The 23,520-nt window shown below is 37.8% G+C and overlaps 2 protein-coding genes across 4 annotated transcripts in view; one reads left to right on the top strand and one right to left on the bottom strand.

The window, feature by feature from the left end:
* Positions 1-2,894: 2,894 nt before the first annotated feature.
* Positions 2,895-20,906, bottom strand: PECR (peroxisomal trans-2-enoyl-CoA reductase). The gene is made up of 8 exons (XM_006906744.3): positions 20,714-20,906; positions 17,077-17,210; positions 16,561-16,726; positions 11,505-11,586; positions 9,240-9,336; positions 7,982-8,092; positions 3,929-4,040; positions 2,895-3,449 (listed from the first exon to the last, which is right to left on the bottom strand). Exons 1-8 carry the CDS (start codon positions 20,835-20,837, stop codon positions 3,313-3,315), a joined length of 963 nt encoding a protein of 320 aa, XP_006906806.1. The 5' UTR covers positions 20,838-20,906; the 3' UTR covers positions 2,895-3,312.
* A 5-nt stretch (positions 20,907-20,911) lies between these two features.
* Positions 20,912-23,520, top strand: part of TMEM169 (transmembrane protein 169) — an 11,465-nt gene continuing 8,856 nt past the window's right edge. Inside the window, exons 1-2 of one of the 3 annotated variants that reach the window (XM_006906742.3) lie at positions 20,912-21,056; positions 22,381-22,478. The gene's annotated coding sequence lies outside the window, so the exon portion shown is untranslated. The remainder of the gene's footprint in view (positions 21,057-22,380; positions 22,479-23,520) is intronic. The other 2 variants (XM_025043302.1, XM_015585363.2) reach the window with 2 other exon arrangements.

The raw sequence follows: 23,520 nt of genomic DNA, 5'->3' as shown, positions 1-23,520 counted from the left end.
GAGGAGAGTGACAGGCTGCTGCTTGATGGCAAGTCTGAGTGGGCCGGTTATAGATTTATTGCTTCTCAGCTCTGTGAAAATGGTTCTGGGCCCTTGAAATGGTTTTTCTTTTACCAGATGACACTGAAGCTTTGTCAGTAGAGGGCGATGGAGAGACACGGCAGGAGGTAAAGGGTTGTTTCCAGACTCCAGCTCTGCAGGCTGCCCGCCCAACCTGGTGGTGCAAAGTGGCCAGCAGCTTCCCTTGGCATCTCCTTCAGGCAGTTTTCTGGCAGAGGCCTGTGGTGAGACGCCTGCCGTGCACAGTTTCTAGAGAGCAGATTTCAGGCAAGTTCTACCAGCATAGCCCCATTAATGATGGTTCTGCCATCAAGTGAGCCAGGCTATGCCCTCCCAACAAGGTACGGGTGTCAGCCTGGGGTTGGAGAGGGGGGTGGGTTCATCTCAGCCTTAGCAGTAGATCGGTAGGTGCTCCTTATCTCTGCTATGCCCATATTCTTTAAAGTTTTCTTTACTTTCTACTAGCCAATCCCTCATTGCTCCAATCCCCCGTTGTAACTTATAATTCTATGTATTAAACTTTCTCTGTTCAAAATGACTGTGTGGCATCTATGTCACTCCTCACAGTGACAGATATCCATGCCAAGTAAGAGTTTTCCTGCTCACAGGACTCAGATGCCACCACTCTCTGGGGGCTTAAACAAAGCCTAATCCGTAGGCATGAAATCCATGCGACAGCACCCAACCAGGTGACCCACTTCTCAGTAAAAGAGATGCAAGGGTGGGTCCCTGATCATGGAACCACTGATTTATCACACACCACACTTCCAGAAGCAGCCAGGCTCACAAAGGAAGTGCCAGTGACCCTCTGAAAGGATGAAGTACCATCTTTCAGAATGTGTATCCCCAGTGGCTTTGGGAACATGTCTGGGAACCAATAAGCAGAAGAGGGAGTGGCCCTACTTACCCTCACTCCTAGAGATCCACTGAAGGACTTTGTGCTTCTCACTCCTGCAATTCTAGGCCCTGCAGCATGGAAGGTCCTGGTCCCAAAGGGAACAACTATTGCCAGGGGACCCAGCAAGGTCCCAATGAACTACAAACTATGGCTGATCCCAGGGTATTTGAACTCCCTGTGTCCAGGCACTAGCTGGTGAGAAAAGGAGTCATCACCACCAGCAGGAGTCATCAGAGCTACTTTTATACACTGGGAACAGGGAGGAGCACAAGAGGAACCCAGGTGATCCACTGAGTGTCTCCTGGCACCCCCTTGCCCCACAGTGACTGAATACACACAAGCAGCAACCCTAACTTGAAAAGGGTATCGCTTCGCTGCAATCTGAGATGTTTCCTGCCCACTCCTCTCTTTCTCTTCTACAAGTGTCAGACTTGCGTCACAGTGAACACTATCACTGCCTTCTTGGGCTCCTTGCTCTTTAACCTCCAAGGCATATTCCACAATAAGTCTTAGGCACAGCCTGGTATCTGTTTCTCAGAGGACTTGAATTGATACAGCCAGGAACCAAAAGAGCAGTGAGTGTGGGAGGGATAACATCCGCAAGGGGCCTCTTTATCAACAAACTCTATTACATGAATAATCACAGAATTGTTTCTGTTTTCCTAGATGCCATTTTCTTCCTGTTATATGCCTGTAGCACCACGACCTTATCCTCTATAACCCTTGGAACATTTGGGAATTTTCAATTTATTTGTGTGGCTTCACTAATGGTTCTCTCTCTCCCTCCTCCCCCTCCCCCACCCCGCCCCACTCTCATACACTCTATGGGCCAAGGTCTATGTGTATTCTTTTTTTTAGTACTGCTCCTACCATATGCCCAGCTCCTACCATAATGCTGACCACACAGCAATAGCTTCAAACTATTAACTGAGTGAATGAGTAAACCTATTCAGAAACATCCAGTCTACAGCAAAAATTACTAAGAGTTAGTAGCATAAGAACGTTACTGATGGGACACTATTATGACACATTTAGAAGTCTTGGAGAGTAGACTTATGATTCTAGAATATTCATAATGATCAGCAATCCAGTGATGGCCTAATAAGATCTAATAAGAAGTTGTAGCTAAGTGTAGAGCTATGTAGAACAGGCTCTGTGCTTTCAGCAGAAATAAATGTCAACACTATAGGGATTGAAGTGGTCCTTAGCAGTCATCAACGTGAGGTAATTTGAAAGGCAAGCCCTGCCTCTTCCTGTGCCAGGGCCACCTTGTCCTCCAATATGGCTTGTAATTCTAAGTTAACTATGACAGCATCATGTCCAGAGGCCACTGCTAAAATGTTGTCTAGGAAGAAAAGATTTCTATTCTTTTCACATTAATAGCACGGACACAAAATCACAGTGGCTGGGCACTTGTGCAAACCCGAACGTGAGCACCTCCTTGAACTCTGCACTCTAGGCATCTCATTAGTCTCATCCTAGTCCTGGCCCTGCTTGGGAGCCTGATAAAATGGCAGATTCAGGGGACCCACCTAGAGCTTGGTAAATCATACACAGGTACCTGAACTGAGAGTTTCTGATTTTAAAAAAAAGGAAATATCTACTATGTTTAAAGAGGGAATATGCCCATTGAAAGAGGTTTAATTAAGTCAAAAAACAAACACTCGTAATTTGTAAATGGCATTTCAGAAATCAGGATAACTGCCAGAAAGGATCAATTGAAGGCAAAATACTGAACCCTAGTACATCCACACACAATGTAATTCAAAAATTTTTTGCATACAAAAGGAAAAACATGGGGAAAAGGAAATACTCTGGGTAAAAAATCAAGACATAAATCAAGCACTGCAAAAAAATCTATACATAACTTTACTTCTCTTTTAAATTAAGAGAGTTTATATAAATTTGACTTCATGAATAAAACAAAACACACATAGATAATTACCATAAAGCTTTATTGATACAAAAATACTTGCCAGGTAAAATGAGTCACTGTATAACTCTAGCTGTCAGAATCATAATGATGCCACAATTAGATTTATTGCCTACCTTTATAATTACATATTACAACCTTTTGGGAGATCATGATACCTCTATTATTAATTTGAAATTATTTCATTTTTCAAATACCTTTCTTAGAAATAAAAAGTATAATCATAAAGGATGTTAATTTCCATTCTTAAAAAATTTCCTTTAAATCAAAGGCTAAAGGGCATTGGTTTGGACTTTAAAAATGCATTTATTTCAGGAATAGTTTTTGCATAGACACAATTGATAACATTTAAAATGCAGAAAGTATTTTTTCCATATAAACTATAAGCTCCTATAAGGTACAGAAGTGCATTCTTGAGACGTTAAGGCATTTGGGGACATAGGACACCTCCTTCTTCCCCTAGTTCAGAGCTCGGTTTTTCGGTTTTAGGCATTAAAGACATCTTCGTCCTTTTGACAACAGAAAGGTCACCTGGTCCCTCGGGCCAGTTGTCATGATCTGTTAAGCACAAAACTTCAAGTTAATCGCAAATCTATTAACCTCAGAAGTCCTCCTATTTTCCACCAAACCCTCTTCTGCTCAGATATACAAGCTGTTTATTGGAGGAACAAAGAGGAATTAAATCTAAAAAGGAATTAAATCTAAAAAACATGGCAACTTCTTCTTATTATATATCTCCTCCTGTATATAAATATTCATATTGAAATATTTTTCATGGTTCAAGTTCTACCAAACTACATTCAAACTACAAAAATTTTTTTAAATATATAAAGCTAAGTTCTATAGTAAAGATACTTAGGTATTGTCTGTGACTAAAAACATTTCCTTTAAAAATCATATCATGAATATAAACATTTTGCACATTATGATGCTCTATAAGAGAAAACTTGTATCTCTTAAGTAACTACTCAAGACGTTTTGAAAATGTGACATGGAAAGGCATACTGTTAGTGACTACTCATTTCTTGACTGCTCACCTGGTATCTCACATACAGGACCATACAGAGATAGGCCTCCGTCGACCTCTACCAATTGTCCGGTGATATAGGAAGCTGCTGGAGAGAGCAGGAAGCATACCAAGGAGGAGACCTGGAAATGGAAGCACACACATGCACACAGAAAAGCAGATACACACCATTTGGGGTTGCTCCCTATTCTTGAATAAACACATCTCAGAGCACGTGGCTATAACATGAATCCTACAGTGTGTGTGTACCATAATCTGATAGTACAGAGACGACTGCCTTTTTCTATTTGAGCATCATGAAAATCAGTAAGAGATAAGGGCGAAGATGATGGCAAGATAGGATGGAGCCTTTGAGAGTGTCACATAAGCCACACAATGTGAAGAAGCCAAAGTGAACACAGTGCTTAATCTTGGCTCTTTCCCATTTCAAACAACTCAGTTCCTTCCACACCTTTCACTGCCCAACCACAACCCACTTCTCACTGCCGCCATGTGCCTTTTATATTCATGTCCCCGAGATAGCCAATGTGTCTGTAGAACAATAAAATGCCATTAAGTTTGTTCAGTCTATGGTCCTGCAAGCTGAAAGCCCGGCGACTCAGACGACAGGAGCTTTCTGCAAGAGGGACTTCAGAATCCCCCTGCATCCCCTAAAAAGACAGTTCATGGATGAGTTCAGCAACATCTACTCCCCAAACCACAGTGAACAAGAGAAATTATTTCACTGGATGTAAGGGAACTCTCATGTGAGGCTGTTGGCACAGGTCGAGTTTCTCAAAGAGTGATCCTAAACACCTGCCTTGGAATTCTTAGAGATGCTTATTGAAACTCCAGATTCCTAGATCCTACCAGAAAGCTTCTGAATTGTAAACTCAGAGCCCCAGAATCTGCCATTTTATCAGGCTCCCAAGCAGGGCTGGGACTAGGGAGAGACTAATGAGGGAGGGGCTCAGGGTACAGTATTTAAGGAGGCACTCACTCTTGAGCAGACTTTATACTTGCACAACCCTAAGAGCGAGTGTGTCCTTAAATTTTATGTCCATGGCCTGCTTGCCCCACCCTAGTCCTGGTCCTCTACATAGCCCTGTAACCATGTTTGTTTACACGCTATTCCTCTTTGAGATTCTGAGACCCTAGAGGGCAGGCATAGCATTCTCTCTATCCTTGAGTTCCCAGCAGCTAGGATAGAACCGCATGGTCTAAAACAGAGGCCACTGGCCATATGGCGCTACCAAAACACTTTCCATATGTACTATAAGTATAAAACACAAACCAGATTTTGAAGACTCAATATGAAAAGAATGTAAAACAGTTAATTAATAGTTTTGTATATTGATTACATGTTAAAATGATGATGTTCTGAATATATTGGGTTAAATGAAATATATTATGAAGACCAAGTTCACTTCTTTTAAACTTTTCTTAATGTGGCTACTTGGAAGCCTAAAATTGCATTTGTGACTATTACACAGAGCTGGCATAGAATTAATTTACAAATTCTTATATTTTTGGGAAAGGGTAGAGAAACATGAGCCACAGCAACGAGTTAACCATCAGACTAGTTTACCCTGTTTTATCATTGACAACTCTTCCTGTCAACATGTTTTGTTAGCTTACTAAATGATGAAAGCGCCTCGATTCTGAAAGTTAGCCAGTTAGGAACCCTCACTCCAATAAGCTCCTTTCTAAATCCAGCCAAAGAACAACCAGCTCACCCAGGTAACCATGAGCTTTGTAAGTCTTCAAATCCCTGAAACCACATTTCCCCCCAAGAAAAAGCAAAAGATCCATAGTCTGCTCAGAGAGACTGTGCCTGACCAGCAATAAATGTGGCTTTATGCTGAATTTTGTTTTCAAATATTGGGTGGTGGCGCCCATCCTTTGATGGTGTTTAGCATAAAATAAGCACTTAATAAATGTAAACAGAATGAAAGAATCTGTATGCATCTTTCCCCCTCAAATGAAGGGATGCTGCATTGCCCAGCTCCTACTACAGTGATTGCCTATACACTAGGCATTACTCAATAACACTGAATTAAAGCTATCTGCTAGGTAAAAGACATATAACTATTCAATGTCTGATTTACTTTTGGAGCTCAACATGGAGCTAAACTGAACTGATACAATTTTGATATCAAATGACCAAATTAACTGAGTGTTATTGTAATATCTTCAGAGGTATTCGTAACATTCATTTGAATGGAATCCATTTGATGGATGGGCTTAAAGTACTAAGTCATTCACAAGAGCTTTCTCAATCAATAATGCCTATTAGAGACTAGTAACTTGTACTCACTTTATGTGGGTAACACCTCTTTTAGCTTAGTTAGTTACCTGTTTACTTTCAGCTTTGTTTATGAACAATAATGAGGATTTTAAATACGCTTGGGTTTGTACCCCAGTACCATGACCTATATATGGCCTTAGACAAATTACAGAAGCTCATTGGTCCTTAGTTTCTTAATTTGTAAAAATGAGTGTGCAGGATCTTATAAGCCAATGGAAGGGTCTGTCATGTGCTGTAATATCCCTTTCTAAGAGATATTGATGGAACCCATGGGAGGGTCAAGGCAGGTCCTTTTAAAACTATAGCTACATTCTGACTCTCCTAAAAGAAGGCAACTCACTGATAAAGAGTTGGGTTCATGGTCCGGTATGAAAGTTCTGCCCCGAATGGGACACTGATGATTGGCTGGGCAATCAGAAGTATCTCGAAAACATGACGTAGGGTTACTAGCACCTGATCAGACAAGCTGAAACTCTCTCCTTATGCTGCATCTCATGGCAGCTACCATCATCTCTGCTTCCCTGCACAACCAAACTTCTTGAAGGTATTACCTACATTATTGGTCAAAGCATGATCAGCAAAACGCTGGGTATACCTAAGACCTTTTCAGGAGATTTGCAAAGTCAAAATTTGTTTCAGAATAATACTAAGTCCTTATTTGTTTGGTTTTTCCCCCCACTTTGTTGATATCTGTACTAATGGTGCCAAAGCAATGGTGGGAAAGACTGTTAGAGCCTCAGCACAAATCATGGCAGGAACACAAAATTGAGCAAGTGATCTCTTTATACTAGTAGTCGTTTTATTCTTTACTGTCCAATACTTATTGTGGGGAGAAAGCCTGTTTCACTTTAGAATGTCCTCGATGAAGCAGTAAAACTTATTAATTGTATTAATCTTGACCATATCATCTACATCTTTTTAATATCCAGCATGATGAAATAGGAATTACACATTAAGCACATCTGCTACATATAGAAGTAGAATGGTTGAGTTCCAAATGGAACTAGTCACTTTTTCTGTGAAACACTGTTTTTTACTTGGAAGAATGACTAACAAAGTACAGTTATTCATACTTGGATGTTGGGCAGACATTTTTCAAAAATGAGTACAGTGAGACTGGCACTTCGAAGAGAAACAATGAAAGTATTTGTTGTCAATGATAACATTTGAACTTTCAAGTGAAAATCAGAATTTTGGAAAACTTGCACTTGTCATCATGAGCTTGACAATTTCCTAATATTTAAAGATTTTTCTGAGGAGATAGGTGGTGATGTTACGAAACGTGATCTTGGGATACCGAATGTCAACACTTAGAATAGAATTGTGTGTCAACATTTAGAAGATCTGCATAATTCAGTGAACCAATATTTCCCAAAAGACCAATGGTCTGGTGTTACGAAATCATCCGCAGGTGAAACACCCAGACAAAGTGCAAGAAAGATCAATAGATTTTCATGTAACAGAATACAAAAAGTTCACTGGCATGGTTTCAGGTTCCACACTGCGAATAATCTTTAAAAGTCTGCCAATTTTTGAGTATTAAAGAATATGCTTTTCTTAATTCACACTGCATTCCCTTCTGAATAAGGACCTCTGTGAGTATTCAAAGCACAGGATACTCCCCAAGAGCCAGAAAGCCCACGGAAATGATTTGATGACAGGGGAAGTGATCATCTCTATCGGCCAATCATACTACATAAAAAGGACACTAAAATGTTACACATTTCCCAAGTACAAACCAAAGTAATTCTAATCAGTGTTAGAAATACACATTACCTCCTCAGGAACTCCAAATCTTTTAGCTGGGATTCTCTGCAAGTGTTTTCTGAAAAGGTCTTCTGCCAAATAACCATAGTTGTCAAAAGCAGTCTGGGAATAAATAACTCCCTATATTTAAAAATAAAACAGGAACAAAATAAAGCATGTAAAATTAAAATTTAATTGTAAAGACATCAAGGCAGTCTATCGACCCATACCAAAAATTAAGTGGTTTAAGTTTAATAGAAAAGTTAAGATTTCTAATAGTAATTTTTCTCAGTACTGTCAAAGAAATATTGCTGTTATGAATGGATTATCTGGATGCTCATTTTGTGGCTTCCCCTTCCTTAATAACCAGTCACACCCTGGATTTTTTCATAAAAGTCTTGGTTTCTGAAAGCATAATTACACGAGTAGATGAGTGAGCCACTTAGCTGGGAGCAATGGGACAGGGAAGTCTATTTTATCCTCCACCAAGCTTCTCTCTTTTACAATATAAGACTGGATTATGGTTATGTGAGGCTTAGAAAATGCAATATTGTCATGGCTTTTCGCCTAGAGTGAAATCACAAATAAAACATTTGAATACAATATAAATAAGCTAAAATTTTAATTGTTTAGGAATTCTTTTATATTGCTTTCACTAGCTTTCGAGGGTTTATAAAGCCAAGAAAATGACTTTATAAACTCTGTAACACAGGATAAAGTTATTTGTTTTGGCCTCAAACTATAAGAGGTTATGGGGAGGAGGCAAAGAAACAGGAGGCATAAAAGTAAGATGAAGAAATTTAGCAGTATTGTTTATTCTAAATGATACTGGGGTGACATACTGATTTCTAATTAATTTATAATCTTTCATTCAAAGAGAAGGAATATTCTAGAAGTATAAAGGTTTAGACACTAAACTTAAAAATGTCTCAGAAGAACATATACGAGTTTAATAATGTACTTATAACACTAACATACCAATTATAACATACCAATGATATTATATATATATATATCACTATTTTAAAAATATTATATATATAATCACTATTTTAAAAATATTTCACTGATAATTCTAATAATATACAAGAATCACTGCCTTAATTTAACCTTGACAATCAAATCGAACAATACTTATAAATCAAAGAAGGCTTTTCCTAATTTTATCTATTTTTAAAAGCCAATCTTTTCTAGTATACATACATATTAACAAATACCTCTATCGACAACACACAATAATCAGAAGAACACAATCTGTCAACAGCTTTCAAACAGAACATCTACTTACAGGAGCAATGCTGTTGATCCTTACTCCATTGCTGGCCCATTCCAAGGCTAAGGTTTTGGTGAGATTGTAAACACCTTCTCTGGCAGCTGCGCTGTGCCTTTAAAAGATAAAATATAAACAATATAATCAGTCTAAACTTCTTTGCACAATGGAAAAACAGACTAGACTTAGATGAAATTAAGAAGAAAATTATTAGAACCTCCATAGAAAAATGTGCCAAGACAGCAATACAGTTCAACTACACACAAAAAGATATCCAGACAGCCCTTCAACAACTGAGGAGATGCTCATCACAGTTGTCCAGAAGTTGAAATACCCAATTTGGATAAGGTTGTGGAGAACTGGCACTCTCATATATTGTTGATGGGAGTGCAAAATGGAAAAAAATTTGGAAACCTAACGGTATCCATTTACCCTTCACTCGGCAACCCAACTGAAGATATACCTCCGCAAATATGAATTAAATATATACAATGTCATTCATTACAGAATTATCTGTAATACCCAAATGTAGAAACAATACAAATTTCTATTAAATTTGAGACAATCTATATATTTGAAACAATGAATTTGAAAGGAAATCCATAAGTTCATAGTGGTATACCAAAAAAAATTATTAATAATGATGATAACATTAATAAACACATATATATATAAAGAGAGAGAAGGGATAGTTGTGGCAAAAAAATCTTTTTATGGAAGAATATCAGCTAAAAAATATAGAATTAATTATGAAATCAGAAAAATCAACATTTTCATACCTTCAATGATTCAGGTAAGAATCAGCAATGGTTGCTAAAATCATAACGTCAAAGAGAATATTTACACAGTGCCAAAATATCACCCTGCAGATTAAAGATTACTTAATAATTATACAGAAATTAAGATCATGATTTTAATTAGTTAATGGGTTATTTTTGGGATGAGAGGGTTTAGAGGGTTTGACTTTCTACCTTATACAGTTTTTTATATCTATAAAAACTAGCATGCATTGTTTTTATAACACCGAGATAGGTTCATTTCAAAGAAATAAAGATTCCATGATGGAAAATAAAAAAAAAAAAATTATTTAAAAATAAAAGGAATCAGAACTTATAAAAGATACTAAAGGAATGAGCAAAACTAAACTTCTTAAACCAGATTTTTTAACTGTTGTACATGTGGTTTTCAAGTAGCTCCTTGGCACATTGTTTTTCTACCTGGAAGGCCTTTTGGATAATTATGAAAAATTTACCGATTCAGTTTCATTAGTTCTTTGATTTCTTTCCTTTAAAAAAAATCGGTTTGCAATGTAAAAATTTAACATAATCGGAATAAGAGTCAAATATGTCAAATTTCATTATTAAGTAACAATTTAGCAGTTATGCCTAAAATTAAATAAGTATATTCATGATATTCAAATCTAAATTTGAAGATTAGGTTAGTTTCATTCCACTCCTTCACAGAGGTTTCTAAACAATAGGGACCAATTTAGAAACATCGACAAGGTTCTCAGCGGATAAAATATAGGACATTCAACTAAATTCAAATTTAAGATAAACCACAAAAATTTTTTTTACCATAAGTATGCCCCATCAATAGTTGGGACATATTTGTAATTAAAAGAGTATTAAATAAGGCATCCTGTTTGCTTGTTTTTCTTTTCTTGGTAAATCTGCCACCCCTAATATGAATGAGAATTTCAGAAGTACATTTTTAAAGTCCAAATAAAGGGAAACGTTAAATATTGAGATCATAACTCATTAAAGGAGTAATAAAATTAGTCCTTTAAGAAAATTTCCCTTCCCGACTCTCCGTATTCAGAGGACAAAATCCAAAGACAATTGTTAATATCAAAAGCAAAGGGAAACCAGCCTTGAATAGTCCCCCTGAGCAGACAAAACCGGTTAAGTTATAGAAACAAAGCTTTACTTAGTTTGTTTTGCAAAGCTAACCTGACTGAATCATTTCTTGCTTTTGCCTCTGGAAATCATAGGCAAGCTTAACTGTCTCCCAAGGTGTATATGAGGTAACTATTGAAAAATCAAAAACTGTAAACAATCGCTGTGAAGACTAGTCACTGTTGTCTCACCAGATAAGCTGCTTGATAACAATATACCTCTGAGCCTTATTCCATGTTTTCGCTTGAGTGCTCCTGGTCCACAAACTATCTTTTTGATGTATGCACAATAATTGATACTAAATACTACTTCACTGATATACTGGTTTTACTTTGGCTATTTCTGAACCTTTGACACATAGGAAAAAATATATAAAAATGCTTACGCAAATCCTGGAAATCCATTTTTAGTAAGCATAGTAATATTGACAATAGATCCTCCATGCTTTTTCATCCAGGAGTTGTAAACTGCAGAAAACAGATAAATGAAAATTATATTAAATACTGTCCCAACCCTTCTCTGATCCTGCTCCAGCATGCTTTTTATTTGATATATTTTAAATTTTAATTTACATTTACCAAATTTAATTTACAAAAGCCTGATTGAGGTACACTTCACATATCATAAATTTCACTCACTTAGTGCATAATTTAATGATTTTTAATAGATATACAGACCTGTTACTATCACCACAATCCAGTTTCAGAACATTTCCATTATCCCAAAAAGTTCCTTTGTGCCTATTTGCAGCACAACTCATCCTCCGGCAAACATTCATTTACTTTGTTTCTACAGATTTGCCTCTTCTAAACATTTCACATAAACAGAATCACACAATATGTGGTCTTTTCTGTCTGGCTTCTTGGAACGTTTGTGAGATTGGCCTGTACTGTGACATGTATCAATAGTTACTTTTTATTGCTGAATGGTATTCCATTGTATGGATTGCCACTTTTTATTTAACCATTCACCAGCAGATGAACATTTAGATAGTTTCCACTTTGGGGGGTGATATGAACACAAGTCTTTATGTAGAAACATGTTTTTATTTCTCTTGGGTATATATCTATGGGCAGTATGCAGGGTCTAGGTTTAGCTTTTCAGAAAACTGCCAAATTACTTTCCAAAGTGTCTCCACAATTTGACATTCCTCCAAAAATGCATGAGGATTCCAGTTTCTCCACACTATTACTGTCTGGCTTTTTGATTATAGCCATTCTAGTGGATGTAAAGTGATATCTCGTGAAAGTTTTGATTTGCAGGTGATGACTAATGACTAATGGTGCTGAGCATCTTCTGATGAGCTTATTAGCCATTCACATATCTTCTTTGCTGAAATCTACTCAAATCTTTTGCTCATTTTTTAATCGGGTTGTTTTCTTATTTTTGAATTGTAAAAGTTCTTTGCATGTTCTAGATACGAGTGCTTTTTCAGATATGTGATTTGAATATCTTTTCTCCCAGTCCGTGGCTTATCTTTTCATTTTCTTAACGGTGTCTTTTGAAGTACAAACATGTTTAATTTTAAGTCCAGTGTATCAATTTTATATTTTATAAGTGGTATTTTTGGCAGTGTATCTTAGGACTCTACCTAACCCAAGGTCGGAAAGATTTTCTTCCTTGTTTGCTTCTAAAAGTTTTAGAATTTTACTTTTTGCATCTAGGTCCATGATCCATTTTGAACTTTTGGTTAACTTTCATTTATGCTGAGAGGTAAGTGTCTTTTGGCATGTAGATATCCAACTGCCACAGTATTATTTCCCATAGAATTGCATTGGCACCTTTGACAGATATCAATTGACCATAAATATAAGGGCTTATTTCTGGACTCTCAATTCTGTTCCATTTACCTATACATCTATCCTTATGCCAGGATCACAGTTTTTTTTTTCAAATCAAGAAGTAGCTTTGAAATCAAGAGGAATCAATCCTCCAATTTTCTACTTTTGTAAAATTGTTTTGACTATTCTGGGTTCTTTGCATTTCCATATACATTTTAGGACCAGCTTGTCAATTTTCACACACACACACCCACAAAAATGATAGAGATTGCATTGAATCTACAAATTGAACCTATCAATTTGGGAAGAACTGCCATCTCAACATATTGGGCCTTTCAATTCATAAACACAGAATGTCTTTTTATTTATTCAGATCTTCTTTCATTTCTCTTAGTAATGTTTTGTAGTTTTTAGCAAATTAGTCTTAAACTTTTTTGTTAACTTCATTCTTTAATATTGCATCATTTTTCAAGTCCGATTTGACATATAGGCATCCATTCTATTCATACAAGTCAAGACAAGGCTACAGATGTACCTCAGGACTCACTTCAACAGAAATCTAATTTTTAGAGTATTAGATTAATTAAAGACCTGAGATCAATTCAATATAATTCCTATTAGAAACTTAAGCAAAAATAAGGATGCCTCCCCACTAATACTTAATGCTTTACTGGGAATTCTTACCAATTCTTAATATATGACAGAAAAAAGGAGTAAAACCACTAGAAAAGAAGACATGAAATATAATATATTTAAAATCAAAGACAACTTTTTCACATTGCAAATTACAATATGTCCTGCAATTGGTGGCATCTTACAATTACAAAAAGTACTGTTTTTACTTTTTTAACAGTCTATAAAATGATGGTGCATTTCACAATTGACTGTATCTCTGAATCAATGAAATACAATAGTTGTCTTCAGACAACATTATCATATATCTAGAAAACCCAAAAGACTAATTTGACAAACCAGTAAGTAATTACTACCGGTAAGTAATGATCTATTGATAAATCTACAAGATCAATTTAAAAAAATAATTCTTCTGTAAACCAACAAAACTAGTTGATAAATTATTGGGGAAAAAGCCCATTCAAAAAAGCAATAGACATAAAAAAAATCTAGGTGAATCTTAATAAAAAAAATATGAGCTCTCCATGACAAAAACCACAAACGTTTAGATATAAAAGAAAAATTAATTAATGAAAAGACATGTCATAATGGGAAGACAATATTTAAACACGTTACTTATTTCCAAATTATTAAAAAGTTTAACACAATTCCAATTAAATTCCCCAACAGGACTTTTGGGAAAGAAACTAGAACATAAAATTCATCTGAAAGAATAAATGGTTATAAATAGCCCAAAAAAAAAAAAAAAAAGGTTTGGAAATGAAAATTAATAAAGCAGTTGTGCCACATCAAATATTTTAAAAATTTGTAAAATGATTTGATAATTAGCATAAGAAAGAATAAGTTTATTCAAATTACCTTACACTGACTTTTTGCTTCTGCTTAAAAACTCCTACATATTTTACTCTGAAATCATCTTTGTGTTTCTCCCTTGACACTTTTCCAGGGCCATTACGAGGATACCTCTTCAAGATATTTGAGATAGTCATCAGATGCCAGTCATAAGTCCAGGTTGTTGTTTCCTGTGCTTCTGACTGAGTGGCTATAAATCAGAGGTGCCTATGACCTCCTGCTTGGATTCCACTAATTGGCTATTGCAGCTCTCAGAACTCGAGAAACTAATTTACTCACCACATTACCAGTTTATTACCAAGAATAATAAAGGATAGGAATCAATAGTCAGATGAAGAGAGATACATAGGACAAGGTTCTGAACAAAGGAACTAACTGTCCTCATAGAATTTGGGGCCCAGCATTGTGGTGTGTGGAAATGTTATGGTTCACAAACCTGGGAGCTCTCTGAACCCCATCCTTTTGGGCTTTTATGGAGGCTCCATGACATAAGTACAGTTAATTAAATCATTGGCTATTGGTGACTGATTCAACTTCCAACCTCTCTCTCCTCCCCAGAAATTAGGGGGCAGGACTGAAAGTTCTAACCCTCTATTCATAGTTGGTTCCCTGGCAACCAGTACCGCTCCCATCTTTAGGGGATTTCCAAAAGTCACTTCATTAACATTAACTCAGTTATGGTTGATAAGGGTCTGTTATGTATAGCAAGACAGCCATTTCACCTTAATGGCTCTGAATCAATTTCAAGAACTGAGAACAAGAGACCAAATATGACAAAAGATGCTTCCATTGCTCTTATTGATCAAGAAATTCCAAGGCTTTGGGGAGCTGTTGGCCAGGAACCGTGGATGGAAGATGTACTTATAAATCACAATATCACAGTCCTTATGACTATGGAACTACAATACTATCCCTAAACTACCTACCTGAACTTTTATGCATTAGGGAGGGAGAAATTTCCTTCTACCCTTCTAGGTTCTTCAGCTAGCCTAATAATAAAATCTGCATGAGACAAATTAACTAGAAAAAATAATCAGATTTAATTATACACATACGAATGGAATCCCCACATACATGAGAGAGTCATGACTCCACATACTTGAGCGGTTCTGAGATGAAAAGTTAAAATGAAGTATATATGCCACTCTGAGCTAAGGATGAGGTAAAGTACCTTGGGTCTCTAGAGAGGAGAGGGAGGTCTCTGAAGAATAAGAACAGCATATGTTCAGTAATTAGATGTTTGTCTTGCCCTATATGTAGGTCATAAAAAGGTATCTTTGGTAATAACTCTTAGAATGGGCTAGGCCCCCAATTTAAATTCTTCTAGGTAGTTAAGGGAGGGGCAAATGTTTTTCCTGAACCTGCCAGGTCTCAAATGCCTGCAGCTCAAAATAATTCACCTGCCAAAGCAGCACATTTTGGAGAGACTGTTCTGAACCCCTTCATTATCTTCTTTAAACTGTCTTTTCTGGGTCTCTACACTGGAGCAGCCAATCCTGCATCACAACTAATATAGATCTTTATATTTTTAAAGATACAATGAAGCCTGGGAATGCCTTCAAGACCTTTGGCTTAGAGATACTAAGAATACAAAGTCTAACCCACGTTGGGGTGAAGATCCTTTAGGTCAGAATAAACTCGTTCTATGTTCTGCATCATAAAAATGTCTTGGATAGTTTGTAAGGAAACACTTCAATTACCTAACTTCAGGAGTTTAATGTCACCGCCTATGAAACATAACCTTTAATACAAAGACTATACATACATGCTAATTAGCTGTTAGTCAGAAAGAATGTGGACTCTGGCATTCTCCCTTAAGATTTGACTGAATTAATCAACAGGTTCTTATAACAGCTTTAACATATTCATTTATTAAAGAAAAAGAAAGTTAAATGTGAGAGTTCTTTTTAATGTTATGAACAACATTATAGCCATATCTTTGTACAGATCCTTAATAATTTTCTCATGACAAATTCCTAGAAATAAAATCACAAATTCAAAAGCCATCCATACTTTATAAATATTGCCAAATTACTATTTGGAAATGTAGCAATTTACATTTCTATGTTGTACGTGGGAAAATTAGGGCAGTAAATGTCGATGACATGGAGCTTCTAAGCCCCTAACAATTCCTCTTTCAGTATTGTCTGTAACCTTTAAACAAATCACACTTGCCTGCTTTGCACAGGTAGAAGGTTCCTGACAGGTTGGTTTCAATGACAGCATGCCATCCCTTTGAAGTGATGCTTTCACCAGGAGAAAAGAACTGGCCTCCTCCATTGTTTACTAAGAAATCGATCTTGCCATAAATATCTAAGGTAGATTTGACCAAATTATTCACCTAAAGAAAAACATTAAAAGCCAACTGGTTAATAACCTAATTTGCTACTTGGGTTGATGTCTTGTTCTAGGAGAGTAACCGAGCTTACAATCTCTTACCATGAATGGGTAACCCCGAGTATCACAATACCACAAGATCATAAAACTAAATTTATTTTGCTTCCCTTTCTTTCCTTTTCCTGAGGTGACTTACTCAATAAATCATTAGAAGAATCTCTTTCACAGGCTCTGCTTCTTGTGAACCTCATCTGAGATGGTTACAATAGGAAAATCTGAAGCACAGTCAGGTTTAGGAATCACTACTATATATTAAAAGTGAATGAGTAAATGATACAGATATATTTGCATTACCTCCTCTTCTTTGCGGATGTTGCACTGTAGGGGAGTGACTTGAGACTTGCTGGTAGGGGGCAAGAGAGTCTTCAGTTCATCTGCAGCAGATTTTAATACATCAAACTTACGGGACGCAATGACCACATTACAGCCTGAGGAGAAAAAAGCCAAAGAACGAGTAAATATGCTCTCATTGGTTGTCCAAATTCCAAATAATAATAATAATTTAGCAAATTTGCACATGTTCCCATAAAAAAGGTGAATTGCGAGTTCTGCTTCTGGTCAAGATGGAGTAACACGAACTAAGTTTACCCAACAGCCCAAAACAATTAGAAAACTGGACAAGATACACAAAACCACGGTTTTCAGGCATTGGACATCAGGTAGCACTGGGCAGTGATCTTAGAGAGTGGAAACAAGTGGCGTGAGCTCTATGATTATTCCAGCTTGCTTCCTGAAGAGAGTTTTTGGCTTCAGCACAAGGAGGAGGAACCTATTCAGAGCCCAGCAGTCTCCTGAATGGAAGAGATGAAGCTGAAAGTCTAGGGAGGCTAAGATGGCCACATTACACAGGGCATAGAGAGAAGAGAGGTACACGGAGAGAGACAACTCCAGAGATCTGCAGAGAATTTCCTCTAATCTTTAGCTGCACACTGATCAGAGCATGTAAGTAAGGAAACTATCTGAGGCTGGGGAACAAATGACCCCAAATGAGCAGAGAGAACACACCCTGGTACTCACACAGCACTGGGAGTAGTTAGTGTTCCCACCAGGAAAAGCTTTTCACTTTGGGTACATTGGGTAAAGTACTCAGAAGGTATGGCATCAGAAGTGAGGCAAAATTAGCCCTAGACTAGAGGCTGTTCACGTCAATGCTTAACATAAAGTAAGCCTGTTTTAAAGTATTGATCTGTCTCCAAGTAACTTAATTGCATCACAGAACAAAGCTCAAGAATATTTATAAGAATATAAAAAGAACCAGCAACCAACAAAGTAAAATTCAAATGTCTGGCATGCAATGAAAAACTACCAGGCATGCAAAGGAGTAGGAAAATATAAGCCATAATGAGGAGAAAAGTCAATTAATAAAAACATACCCCAAAATGACACTGATGATATAATTAAATAAGCCAGTGATAAAGAGAAAAATTTTAAAAGCCAGAGAAAAAGAGCCCATGAAGTACAGAACAAAAGAGAGAGGGGAAAAAAAAAGGACAGAAGACTTATCTGCAGAAACAATATAAGCCAGAAGACAATGAAATGTCTTAAAAGTACTTGGGGAAAGGGGGCAGTAGCAAGGATTATGCACCTATAATTCTTGACCCAGTGAAAATAGCTTTCAAAAATGATGGCAGAATCCAGACTTGTTCACATATATAATAGCTGGAAGAATTCATTAAAGCAGGCCTGCATTCAAAAAAAGATCAAAAAAAGTCTTTCAAGCAAGAAGGACAATGATACCAGATGAAAATCAAAATCTACAGAAGAAAAACAGAAATGGTAATTATGTTACTAAACATAAAGAATTTCCTTCTTTCTATTCAAATCTCTAAAAAAACAGTGATTGTTTAAAGTAAAAATGACAACAATGTATTATGGGATTTATAATACATGTAGAAATTAAATTCATGAGAAAAGGAGCACCACAGCCAGGAAGGGTAAAACACAAGGAAGGGTGAAACATAAGACCTTGTTTTGCTCGGCTCTAACAGACACTCATTTCAGTTACCTTAGCTTAGTTAAATAACACTAGTCCCCCACCTACATGGTTCAAATTTCAGATACCATGGGATATTAACTGTGTGTGAGTGATTGCATAGAACACAAACTTCACAGCTAGCTCTTCAGTCCACAATGTGCATAATGGAGGCATACCCTGATCAGCGACAAATCGACTAATCATGTCACTTCTTTCAATGTCTGCCCGTGATTGGTCACCATGTATCTATACTTCCGCACATGCACAGACAGCCAAACATGCAGTCCTGTTGCCTCCTTGTCTCCCAATGATAAACTTATGTAACAGTTTACAAAAATGGATGGCTGAAAGAGGGATTGGCTAAGAAAGATAAAAGTGTAAAACAAAATAAAAAAACTAGTTAACACTGGAAGTGAAAACAGAACCACTGTTAATGGAATTGTAATGTTAATGGAAGAGGAATAGCTGCCCTTGGGAATGTTGACACTGCTCCTAGTGTTTTCCTTAAGTGAAAATACTAAGCTACCAGATTTTGGAATATCCATTTACCTTACTGACTAATCCTGAACCTTATTGCCCATTGTTGCTTTAAGTCTTTGCTCATCCTAAAAAGAATGCTTCTTTCTTTTCATATACAAATATAGAAAGCAGAAATGTTTGCCAGGGCGGCCTCAAAGCAGAGAAAGGGAAGAGCGCCTCCGTTTCTGAGAAGCCTAAAGGTATATGGAAGATTTAAATTCAACTGCACTGATCATCACCACTATATTAATAACCCTTCTCCCTCTCCCTCACTAAGCTAAGGCTGGCTGCACCTTCTACATACTCCTGTGTCTCTGTCCTCACTCTAATAGAGCCTTAAAGCCCAGGCTGTAGGATAATTATGTTACTTCGCAGTAATACATAGAATAAATGAAGTTACTAAAGGCAGAGAGTAAAATGGCTCTCCATTTGGACAGAATTATTTTAGTTACATAAGATGTGTTAGCTTCTGAATATTAAAATAAGATACTTAAAAAAAATGCTGTTTTTCAAATTTAAGTTATAATTTAGTAAACTCCAAATGGAGACAACTTTGGGGGAAAAAAGAAAGAAAAAGGAAAGAAAAGAAAATGGACCTCATTAAATGAAACAAACAAACAAACAAACAAACTACTTCAGGAATACTAAGGTCATTAACGCCCGACTTTATCCAAGGCCTCAAATAAGACATATAAGTACATTTTTTCACAAGAATTATCTAATTAGAAGTTTACTAAATTATCACTGAAACCTACCTGGACCCTGAAGGCTTCAGAAAAGTTATGTGATCCAAGTAGAGCTGTACTGAAACACAACTCTGAAAGTCTATTTACTTTAATTGTATGTAGAGCTTTTCACTACATACAAACTTGAATCAAGATGCAAAGTTATTACCAGGAAACCCACTGCAATGCTGGGTAAAACACTGGAAACCTAAATTTCTATTAAAGGAATGGTTAAATAAACTATTGCGACCCATACAATGGAATACTATATAACTTCGAAAAGAATTAAATACTACCATGTGTACTCACATGGAACGGAGTTAACAGAGCAATAAGAATACTGTGGTCCCAGTTTTGTAAGTAACAAAATACACACGTGTGTGTGTATAGGTGGGCATGTGGGTAGATTCACAGAAAATCTCCAGGAAAAGGATTTAAGAGCAGAGCAGAATGACAAAGCTCTATTTCTTTTTCTTTTACATACTTCGATACTATTTGAATTTATTGCAATGCTCTTATATTATCTCATGAGAAAACGGTTAAATATAATCCTTCTCCTGATTCTTATGCTAGATGATTTGGATAAACTTTTTTGTTTGTATGAGTAGCTTGAAAATTTGATAAACTTGTTTAGAATAAGGTATTGAGTAACATTCAAATATAAAGTTATTCCATATCAGGCATTCGCAGCCGAGGGGGCCGCTTCACCAACCCAAGTGCAGAAGCTCGGTCGCGATGGCCTTTCCGATGCCTGTGCCTCCTCCCGTGACGATGGCCACTTGATTCTGCAGCAAGCCGGCCTTCAGGCTGCTCTTGAGTTTGAAACTAGCGTCCATGGCCAAACAGCGTCCGATAGTCTGTAGGACAGACCAACTTCCGATACAGCGCCGGCAGAACCTCGGAGATGGGCGGGCCTAAGACGCCCTGGCTCCGCCTCGTCGTCGCTCTGGCCATCTGCAGAAGCTCTCGGTTCTCCAAGGGAAAGCCCACTCCCCTGCGGCGGCTTCTTCACCTTCCGCATTCTCTCTGCCAGCCTCTGTCCCTGGCACGTGTAGGTGAGACTCCTCGTTCGTTTTTTTCTTTTTAATTTCGATGCCATAGGGTCGTCGGGGGTGGGTGGCAGAATAGAAGCAGACGGAAAGCGGGAGTGTGCTGTCTTTTGAAAATTTCAGTCGTCAGTGCTATAGCTCTCACGGTTAATTAACATTAAATCTCCAGGGCATCTGGGAAAGGAGAGGCTGCAGCTTGGGAGCCTTGCTGCGCCCGCCCGCATCACGCTTGGGGCGATGGTCTGGCCCCAGCTGCTGTGTGCGGCTGGATAGAAAGGGAAGACGCTGGCTTAGCTGAGGGGAAGAAATTCGGCTTTCAGATCCTTTCGTTCTCCGGAAGGGACCCTGGAGATCGGAATGAGGGAGGAGGAGGGTACCATTGCAGTTATCCACAAAAGCAAGATAATAAATGATTTCAAAAATTAACCCCAGCCTACCTCCACCTCATCTCCCTCTCAAGGATGAAGGGAAGAAGTAACCTTTACCAGATCCAACATCTGATCCATTTTTGCCAGGCTGCATAAATTGATGAGTCCAAAAGAGGATCTTTCCTTGAAGGGTGCCTGCTTCCTGCAAGAGAGCATCTAGAGGTGTCTGCTTGAGAATCTATCCTCTAGTTCATTCCTTCTGCAGGAGAGTGAGCCTGCTGAGGATGGGGGAAATTTCTCATCCGTGTTTGGGCGCCCAGTAACAGTGATTTATTATTCCGATTCTCCTTATTGTTCATCTTGCATCATGCTGTCAAACCACTAGAGTGAGATTACACCTGTACTAGCCTGATGAGACTTTGCCTAAGATCTTTGCAGATCTAGGGGATGTGTCAGGTGTTGTGGTTTTAACAATCTAGGCAGGATGCTATTTCTAAATCTGTTGAATTTCCTCCGGCCGGGTATTAAAATAATGTAAAAGCAAGCGAATGCCATCATTCTTTGGTTGAGCCCACCACCTAGTTATTCACAAAGCAAATTTGAAATAGTTCTGATAGAGAGTGGAATTAGATAGCTTCTTCACTATTCCTCCATCTCCTGCCCTTTTCTGCCCTCCTTTAAGAAACATTTGCCCCTCAATCTTTGTTGCTGACAGATTCCAATCAACACTCATTAGAAAAGGGAAGAAATCTCTTCCCCTTCCCATTTGCTAAATAGTTTATCTAGGAATCTCTTACTTCTATTAGTTAAGTGAGTTATGCAGTTATGACTAAATTTAAAAAAATTATACCATTGCCTCCTTAACAAAGAAGTAAATTTGTATGGGAAAGTTCAAAGTATTGTTGCAGAAAAATATAATTCCTGGTATTTTGATTCCCAATAACAAATTTTTTTTTTAACAGGAAGAGAAATATTGACTCGATTCTGAGGCATTTCTTATTCCAGAAAATTCCAGGTTTTCTCCCGTGGGAAGGAGGAACACTTTAAATTTCTTTTAAAGGTAATTTTATGAAAGATATAGTCTAATGCGTTTCATGACTGGGTGGGACCTATGGATTCACAGGGCTCTGCCAGGGCAGATCAGAGTGGGCCTGGCTGTACTGCAGCCTGTGTGTCGTGGCCCAGTAGACTGAGAGAGGGACTCTGGTCCTCCAGTGAAAATGTGACAGGACTGGCCTCAAGCCAGTTTTAACTACTGAAGATAACAAGAAGCAGCAAGGAGGTTGCAGAATGAGCAATCAGAAAGCTATTTTTCGCAGTCTGGAGAGAGCCTGTGATTAAGAGAGATGGGGTTCCTTTGAGAGATCTTTTGTTAAAGAAGCGTGTCCTCTATGCTTCTGCCTCTGACATTGGTCAGGGTTTGAAAATCTGCTAAACCCATAAGACCTAGAGGCACAGCAGTAGTTCTGCCTTTTGGAGGCTGTTTGTTTCCAAATTTTAACACTGGCTCCTGATTTAGCCATCTCTTCTCAGACCAACCACTCCACACTGCACTGACTCCTCTTTTGACTGAATCAAATGCTGGTCTTCCCTGCACTCTGCATCACTGGCCCCTTTGTCTTGGTGAAAAAGGCATCATCATGGCCATGATCCTTCCACATTCCCACCCTGTCGTACTGCATTAGCCCACACTGGCGCCCTTCATCTTCTGAGATGCACTTACTGCTCACCCATCTTCCCACCCCTCCCCCACTCCATCTGCCTGGTAACTTCATTTTCTCATCTATGCAGAGCAGCTGCTGGCTCTGTGGGATTCTCAGCATTCAGACTCACAGAATCTTGGTGTCTAAGGAATATCAATGAGGCATCTAGCCTCACCCTGCTTTGAAGTAAGAGCACTCCCAAGCCAACTTACATAAATAAGATTTTTAACCAGTGCACCGATATTCAGCCACCTTTTATTGAGCATCTGCCATATGCCAGGTACTGTTCTAAGCATGGAAGATAGAGTACAGTGGATAAGACATGTAAGTGTCCCTGCTTTTGTAGAATTTATATTCTAACATGTATGTATGTTGGGAGCAGGAGTGGGAGATGGAAAG

The sequence above is a fragment of the Pteropus alecto genome, unplaced genomic scaffold (genome assembly GCF_000325575.1).
Source record: "Pteropus alecto unplaced genomic scaffold, ASM32557v1 scaffold110, whole genome shotgun sequence".
Lineage (NCBI taxonomy): Eukaryota > Metazoa > Chordata > Mammalia > Chiroptera > Pteropodidae > Pteropus > Pteropus alecto.
The sequence above is the reverse complement of the archived record's forward strand: the minus strand, read 5'-3'. Positions and strand labels throughout refer to the sequence as shown.